The 8,761-nt window shown below is 44.9% G+C and overlaps 1 protein-coding gene across 2 annotated transcripts in view; it reads left to right on the top strand.

The window, feature by feature from the left end:
- The window catches only part of JAM3 (junctional adhesion molecule 3), a 32,847-nt gene that overhangs the window by 20,652 nt on the left and 3,434 nt on the right, over nt 1–8,761 (top strand). Inside the window, exons 2-7 of one of the 2 annotated variants that reach the window (XM_075521075.1) lie at nt 4,228–4,312; nt 5,199–5,312; nt 6,190–6,342; nt 6,579–6,781; nt 7,137–7,236; nt 7,582–7,711. In XM_075521075.1, the coding sequence (XP_075377190.1) occupies nt 4,228–4,312; nt 5,199–5,312; nt 6,190–6,342; nt 6,579–6,781; nt 7,137–7,236; nt 7,582–7,711 (785 nt within the window). The remainder of the gene's footprint in view (nt 1–4,227; nt 4,313–5,198; nt 5,313–6,189; nt 6,343–6,578; nt 6,782–7,136; nt 7,237–7,581; nt 7,712–8,761) is intronic. The other variant, XM_075521076.1, reaches the window with a different exon arrangement.

The following is an 8,761-nucleotide window of genomic DNA, read 5'->3' as shown; positions in this document are numbered from 1 at the left end:
ATACTTTAGGAATACTTCACGTCCTCTTCAAATTTCTGCCTAGAGTTTTTAAACAGAGAAGATATTGGGATGGAAGGAGATGGAAGGTCAGGCTTTACCTTAAACCCAGTACAGAGATAGGAGATTTAACACAGTCTAGTTGTCTATAAAGCTGCTAGGTTTTTTTTCTGAAACTATAGTTTCGGTGTAGCATTTTAAATGATTCAGATAACATGAGTCACAGTAACAAGCATGGGCTGGATCTCTTTAGCTGAAAGAAGTGCCATAAGAATATGCTATAGACTTCACTGCCTTGTCCTGGATTCTATTTTGGAGAACTGATGGCATTTGGGATTCAACCATATGTCTGGCTGAGTCTGTAGTACATACAGATCTGGTAGGTATTCGGAGATGTAGCACATACAGATCTGGTAGGTGCGTCTGTTGTGGCATGTATGCTGCTCTGGAAAGGAATGCATGTCTATGCCCGGCTGTTCTCCAAATCCTGGGTGCTGAGGCTTTTGAAGTGAGATTGACATAACACAAAACCTTTGCTGCTTATTTGCCCTGGGCTGAAAGAGGTCTAAAGGAACGTCTTTGGAATAGTCTTTTTAAAAGGTGGCAGTCACCACTAATGATGATTTAACACGCAAAACAAAGCAACCCCTAACTGCGGTCACCAAAGAGACAAGACTTGCCAACAGCAGGGAAATGTGACATAGCACAGATGCCCAGGCTCCTTCAGCAGGAGAGTGCTAACAGCTGGGAAGCACTGGCTTGGTGCAGATTCCTCCAGCCCCATGGAGACTGGTGAACAAGGGATACCCCAAAGTAACGCTAAGAAGAGCTGTAACGGTGTTCTGCTCCTGCATTGCAATCTGGCGTGGTCTCTCAGGGTTTTTGTTTTGTTTTGATCCCTGCATAGCTATAGCCTTCTTGTTATTTAGAACATGCTACTTGCAGTATTCTTCTGCCACACACAGAATAAATCTGTCTTAGCGGTGATTTAAGCAGCCACATTGATCCCTGCCCACAGTCAATACACGTAATAATGTCAGAACCTCTCGCACAGTCTCCAAGGACTCGGCTTCTGTCTAAAATTCGTTGTCATCCTGCTTTGTGCCTGAGGGATAGACCTAAATCTCTTGTGTTTAGTGGGTGGGAAAAAGCCTGCTGTGAACAATTTCTGAGAAATGAGATGGGGCTGGAGTTTGATGGAGTCCCACGATCTTGGAGTGAATACTTCTAGAGTCATAACTCCTTCAGAGTAACACAACATTGTGGTATTACTATCTCCACCTTCAACTGAACTTATATTGTAGCTACAGTAGATGTACTTCAGTAGGACTGTTACCATGCTATCTACTTGATGGGACACAATTTTTCTGAAAAAAGATCTTGTCTAAACAGAAACGTATAACAAAAAGCTAACTGGTGTATCAAGGTTCCTTTAAGGAACAAGGAGCCTTTGCCATGTGCCTTTCCCTCCCCATCTTTCTCTAGCATTTCCAAAAGGAAGATTTATAGGATAGTACAGACCAGATAGATGCTGTGCAAGCTGTCTTCTTCAGCTCTTCAGGTGCAGTGCAACTCTTGATAGTCATCTGCTACTTCAGATCTCAGAAGAAAGCTGTCATTTGTAGAAGCATCTTTGTAATGCAGTTCCCCGATGAAGGAGGGTGCTGTCTCTGAAGAAAGCAGAAACTGCAACTTCCCCCCCTTTTGAAAACTGAGCCAAACGTGTTATCAGAGCCACCTGTCCCAAGCAGAAAGCCAACCAGTATCTCCACAGTTAAGCTGAGTGCTCAGGCCTGGGCCCTCAAGAAAAGCTCTCTTGGTTCCAGCAGCAGGAATCTCACAGCAGAAGCAATCAAATGCCTTGTTGGTGCAAAGTGCCCTACAGCGGTGTTGAAAATACGTCCAAAGATTTCAAAAGGATTTTCCCAGGATTGTTTCTTGTCTTCTGGTGACTAGCTACTTCTAACGTTCTGGGGTTTCGCTGGGATCAGTGAAATCTGTTTGTGCTCACGAGGGAGCAAAGCAAGGATCGCAACCCCAGACAGAACACCTGAGAGGATCAAAGGACGAACAGAGGGAAAGGAACGTGTCAGCGTCTTGTGGCATAATTACCTTTTTTCAAGGGGTGGGTTTGGAAGCACCAGGCCTGATGAAGATGGACTCTGCTTCACAGCAGACTTGAACAAATTACTCGTGGTTGCTTAGACCACCTCCTGACTGAAACAAACCAAGTCCCGAGCACCTGCTTCAACCTGCTGAGAACCAGCTCTGAAAATGGCATTCTCCTGGCTCTCCGAAGTAAAGCGTAAGCAGGCTGAAAGCAACGTGCTCGCTGTACTGCCCTGTTACTCATTTCAGCTCTGATACACAAGACTTCTCCCAAATAGCTACATTATAGTCCAGAGCACTGTCATCTTAGTTCAATATTGGATTTCTCCCAAATGCTGCATGAATGTCTCAAGTGCAGAAGGGGGAAGGGTGGAAGTGTCCTGCTAAGAGCAGTTTTGGCTGGGCCAACTATTAGTTTGCATCAGCCGGTGGCTTTTATGTGAGTAACAACTATTTTGTACACAAAGACAGCTTCTAAACCTTGCCAAACTCCAGCTCTCCCCAGTGGTCTTTGGGGTATAAGCACAGAGAGCCAAGGCACCGAGGAAGGCGTCAGTATTTAACGAACAATGAGGGATAAGAATCGGCGGGGAACATTTCAAAAATGCTGAAGGGATTTTAGGTGTTCAAGGCCCTTGAGCTTTCAGTGGGAGGGCCTTTGCAGCCCTTGGGTGTTTCTCAGACTGCTGCCTTGCTCTGTTACGCTGTCTGATCCACTTCACCAGAGGAATTTTGCCCCTGCGTTGTCAGATTCTCTCTGTCCAAAAGCTTTCCACCCTGAAGGCCAGCACACAGGAATTTCCAGCTGTCTGTTGTGATGCTGAAGATCCTTTCTTTCTCCACACCTCCCTTCAGCTGCCTTTTCTGCTTTCTATTCAGGTTTGTTATGACTTTTTTACTCAGAGTAAAACAGTCTTAACCTTTAGATACATCTCTTCCCATGTCACTTGACGCGTCATGTTTCCATCATCTTTAACTTGCTGTTTGAGCGAATGCCCAGTGAAGTCAGTGGGCATCCTCCCCTAGACTTCAACAAACTTCTGATGGGATTTGTAACAGCAAAATTGCATTTGGGGCCATGGCATCCCCCTGTAGCTGATTATCTGGCACCGATTATAGTCTGTAAGACAGGGCTTTGGAGCAGCCTGTGTTTTGCAGAATACCATAGTCTGACTGAGAGGTGATGGGCTTTGCAACAACCAGAACACCCGGTTCCAAAATATCCTCCATGGTGAAGGCATGGCTGGCCTCTGCTGTCTGATTCGCTTGCTTTCTACTGTGCCGTGTCGGAAACTGCCTGCTTGCTTCCTTCTCCCTCAGGAGAGCTGTTTGTGAGTTTGGCTGTCCAGTAGCACGTGAACGTTGTTGGTGCCTGCTCCGGTGAAATACACAGCAGAAAAGACACGGAAGGCAGATTTTTCAAAAGAAAATCATACACGAAAGATGGAAAACTACTGTATTAATTGGAAACATTTCGGTGCTCAGAGCAAGAAGGCCAGTAAAGGGAAATAGCTTGTGGTATAAGGATGCCTTGCAGCATTGCATGACTGAGCTTTTGTCCCAGTGTCAGTCTGGCCGGGACTCTACCCAAAGAGCTGAACTCCTCTGTTTTCTCCTGAATCGCAGTCCTTTCATGATTTACTACCTTGCGTTTTACATTACCATGCTGAGTCTTAAAATACTTGAAGATGTAATCAGCGTATGTTAGAGGCCTGGCACATTTCATCTTCTAGGAACTGACCGGAACTCTTGAGGTTGGTCTGCTTCCTGTCTTTTCCTGATCATCAAATTAGTTTGCAAAATAATACATTCACTCTTGCATTGTCAGAGTAAGAGTTCCTTTACCATCTAAATAAGCATAAGGCACAAGGAAATGGCTTGTGCTGGCACTGGTTTTGTGCCGTTATGTTAATCCTCCTCTTTAATTGCTACTTGTAACAATTATATTTTCCTGTATTTACACCACAACTCCTAAATAAACTTAGGCCTGCTGGACCGGCATTAGTAGCCAGGAATAGGTTTTATCTGGGGAAGTTAGTCCTTGTAGCTGGCTGAGAAGATTTCTCAGCAGGCAGTGTGTTTCTAGCTGGGTGACTTATGAGCTGTGCTATTTCTTATTACCTTCTGTTTGTTTTTCCAGGCTGCAGACTCTTGGCTGTGGAACTGACATCCAGCAACACCAAGCCCGTGGTGCAGGAATTCCAGAGTGAGTGCTGCGGGGGCCCGTTGGCTGCCTGACGCGATGGCTGCACTGCCCTCTGCCTGGGATTTGCATCACTCCAAACAACTGAGAAAAATTTTGCTTGTTGCTCATGGTATCTGGTTCCTTGGGGGAAGCAGGACAACCGAGAGCCTGAGATTCAGAAAAGCGCTTAAGAATACGTCTGTATCTCTCCCTGTTTAGCAAAGCACTTGCTTGAAATGGTTTAGTGAAGTCCCCTGCAAGCCATTGGCATTGCAAAGTGTCTGCCTAAGTGCTTTTTTGAACTGGATCCCAAAAGGAGGAAAGGCGGTTGCCTTGCAATTAATATACTGAAAAGGGGGTTGGGAAATTTATATTTTATCTTGGCCGTACTACAGACGTGCAATGCGATACTGGGTAAGCCACCTCTCAACCCTGCTGCGATGCCTTCTTCTGTAGAGGAGACGGAGATGACAATGCCTGCTTCAAAGGGGAGTGGGTTTGCTGAATTTATCCCCAGGCGTCACGGTCCTCAGTACATTACCAGACACCACCCAGGGAGACTCTGCATCCCTGACTCACATTGTAGGCTCTGATTAGCAGCAAGACAGTGCTGTGGACTCACCCTGTCATAAGGTCTTGTTTGCCATAAGTTAGAGCCTGTAGAGAACAGTGCGTTCATTTCTCTCCATAGTTGATATCTGTTCGGCTATTATTTTTGCTGGCCAAAATCCATCTTCCCCAATAGCTCCTGGAACCCAGCAGTGTTTCTGTTTGTGAGGCAGATGAAAGAGAAGGCTTTGCTTTTTGGGCAGCATCTCCTAATAAAACACTGTGCAAGACTGCTTAAAGCAGAGCAAAAATACAGCTGCTTCCTATTAACCTGTATTTCCTTTATTTCTCCTGCTAGGTGTTGAGCTGTCCTGCATCATTAAATCCACTGTAACACCAGATCCCAGAATCGAGTGGAAGAAAATCCGAGATGGCGAAACCTCTTACGTGTTTTTTGACAATAAAATGCAGGGTATGAAGATTCATTGTTCTTAGACTTCCAAAACAGCCTCAGAAACAATACAACTGAGAACAAACAAGTCTGTAAAAGGCAGGACCTCTGGCTGTCTTGCTGCTTTCGTCTGGAACTAGAGTTCAGCAGTCGAAGTGCAAGATGGAGAGAGAGCAGGATGTTCTTTGCTCTCTGCCCTCATTATTGACAGTTCACAGTAGGGAGTCACAAAGACCTGGGGTGAGATCCTATGTAGGAGATACTCCTGGGGTAAGAGCAAATGCTACAGCTTGCCTTCTCCAGCACCTCTTGGTCCTTGCTGGAGGTCACTGGGTATCTGAGCTCTCGGGACCAGACACTGACCCCTCCTGTCTTTCTATATGAAATCTGAGGGCTCCACCTGCACTTCAGAAGGGATCTCTGTCTGGAGCTGTCAGTGCTTACTGCTGAGGTAGCACAGTGCTGTGCAGCATCCTGGGAGCACGTGATTAGAAGCAGACTCTTTGGCTGAATGCTGAAACTCAAACACAGGACTGCCAGTAGGGATTGACTCCATCTGGAATGACTATGACTCCAACACTTTAGATGGGACCAACAGCCACATCCAAATGAAACTTCCAAAGGAGACAAGACCCGAGGCTGTCTTGGAAGTTCAATTTTGCCACAGTTTTTGAGATTTGGGGTAGTGCTTTCCAGTTCATCCTCTTATATGGTTAGCAGCATTGGTTTCTTTTGTGGTTACTGGTGAGAGGAAGGCTCTTAACTTTAGAGCTTCGAGTTCCTTTCAGGTGGTTCTCTTGACTCCAGAAAGAGTCCAAGATCAACCACTTAATTCAGATGCCTAAAGTTAGTCTGTGTGACTACCCTGAAATTTTTCTCTCTTTTTTATCTGTATCAGGAGACTTTGCGACTCGTGCAGAAATTCTGAGCCGGACATCACTGGTGATTAAAAACACCACCCGGATGGACACTGCCACATACCGCTGCGAAGTAGCAGCACCTTCTGACACTAAAACCATAGATGAGATTAATATCCAGCTTACAGTCCAAGGTATTACTTTAAACCCAGATACCTCTGCAAGCACTGCTAGCTAACAGAAGAGGCTGTGAGTCTCTCCAGAGTTGAAACAGTGGCACTCAACAGACTCCGGAATTTGTTGTTTAAAACCAGCTGGAAATGGTGGAAAGTTTTGACGGCTTTGTAGCACAGCCATCTTAGAAAGTATGTCAGAAATTACTTGGTTCTAGTCAGCAGCGCCATTCACATGGTTTGTGTCTTTCCCACAGTGAAACCTATGACTCCTAGATGCACTGTGCCTAAAGCTGTACCTGTTGGCAAGACAGCATCTCTTCACTGCCACGAGAATGAAGGTTACCCAAAGTCCACTTACAGCTGGTACCGCAACAGTGAACCTTTATCACCAGACACGAAATCAAATGCCAAATTCCAGAATTCCTCCTACACCTTGAACCCCACCACAGGCACTCTGGTAATGCCCTTACAGTCATAATCAAGACTTGTTCTGCTGGACAGGTTATTTTTAAGGTCACTTGTAAAAGAAAAAAGTCATTGCATGGCTTTCAAGGAAGGTATAATTTGAAGAAGGTTAGGTGCTCTAGGATCTGGATGACTTGGGAAAGGGAAGATTAATGATGGAAGAAGATATTACCCTAGCTGTTTGGTTTTGATCACTGCCAATACCACATGCCTTTTTAGAAAGAGGGAACGATGTCTCACAGCCCACCGTGAAGCCTGGGCAATGGAGAGGTGCTTATACATGCTTATACCCTCACAGAGCTTTCTGTCTCTCACGTCCTGCTCCCCCCTGCTTTTCTCCTCACCAGGTTTTCCATGCCGTGCACAAAGGCGACACAGGCCGTTACTCCTGCATAGCAACAAACGATGCTGGCTTTGCCAAGTGTGAGGAGCAGGAGATGGAAGTCTGTGAGTGGCTCTACATACTTTTCATCAATGCTGATTAATATAACACCATAAGTAAATTGTCATCACCATAGGGAAAGAAGGGGGACATCCTAGAGCATCAAGTCTTTCCTGCTTTCTCGTAGCCCCAAACACAGGAAGAAAAAAAAATCTAAAAATTCAGGGAAACATTAAGACACTGTTCAGATTCATGATCAGTTTTAGTCTTGGAATCAGGGACTCACTAGTTCCCTATGAATTATTGGCGTTTGCTTAAAATATTTGAGAGATGTCATTTTAGTGTATGTAAAGCTAGAATATTGCTGCTGCCTTAAGGGAATACTGGATGATGGCTTCTCTCTTTGCCAGATGACCTCAATATTGGTGGGATAATTGGTGGAGTCCTGGTGGTCCTAGCAGTTTTGGTGCTCATCACTCTTGGTATCTGCTGCGCCTACAGAAGGGGTTACTTTGCAAATAGCAAAGAGAGCGGGGAAAGGTAAGCTGGGATTCAAAGTGTTCCTATACAAGTCCCTGTGCCCACAGCTAGCATGAAGTAGTCTGAAGGGCGCCAGAAATTGGTGGCTAAAATGTATTTCAGTGCCTGACTTGGACATATTTCTTCCTAGTTCCCTACCAAAGACTACAGGCCAACCCCATTCTTGAAGTATCCAATTCCCCACTGTAAACCCTGCACCATGCTGAAGGTTTATTTGCCTAAGGGAGAATTTTGTGCTTGCTTCTTGTGCTTGCTACCAAGACGAGACAGAGGAGTGAAAGCTGTGCTCTAATATCCTCATACTTTGCACGGGAAGGGGGGATCAGCACAATTAAATGCCTACAGGTGTTTGTCCAGTAGGTTATGTGTACGAGGTCTACAATTTAACAAACAGAGCTCACTGCACAATTAGTTTAAAGCATCAGGACATGCATCGAAAATATATGCAGAAGAGTAGGCTCTCTGCAGGAAATCTCACTAGTTGTGAGAACCTGAATTTGGGATTAAAACCAACCATTTTAGAATGCACATTAAAACATTAAAAACAACAGCATTAGCATCAGAAACAAGCCTTGATATCCTTACAGAATCTGTAGAAGAGATAATATATGTAAAACCAAGATTCTCACCAGCCAGATTTGTTCCATGTTAAACGTTGCTTTTCAGCAGAAGTCCCGTCTTTTTTTGTTTGGTTTGGTTTTCAGAAAAAGCTCCAAATATCCTTTTTAAATGCAGCTGAGGGTTGGCATACACTGGACTTGACAGTCGTATATAAATTCTGAATTCCTATGGGATTGCAACCAAATGGCGCTTCCTTATAACTAAGGAAAATGCTGAAGGCATCTGGCAGTGAAGGTTTAAAATGAACTTTGTAATTGCCACAGAAAACAACACAGGAGGCACACAAAGGTAGTGCACAGGGACCAGAGCAGGAGAGCCCAGAAAAGAATTAGTTAATCTCTTTGCAGAGTTAGCCTTGTGGAAACATACAGCAATCTTTTTACCCTGTGCTGAAGGGGAATTTAGAAAAAATCCCAGTCATGATGAATG

This window comes from Mycteria americana, chromosome 19 (genome assembly GCF_035582795.1).
Source record: "Mycteria americana isolate JAX WOST 10 ecotype Jacksonville Zoo and Gardens chromosome 19, USCA_MyAme_1.0, whole genome shotgun sequence".
NCBI classification, from domain to species: Eukaryota; Metazoa; Chordata; class Aves; order Ciconiiformes; family Ciconiidae; genus Mycteria; species Mycteria americana.
The sequence above is the reverse complement of the archived record's forward strand: the minus strand, read 5'-3'. Positions and strand labels throughout refer to the sequence as shown.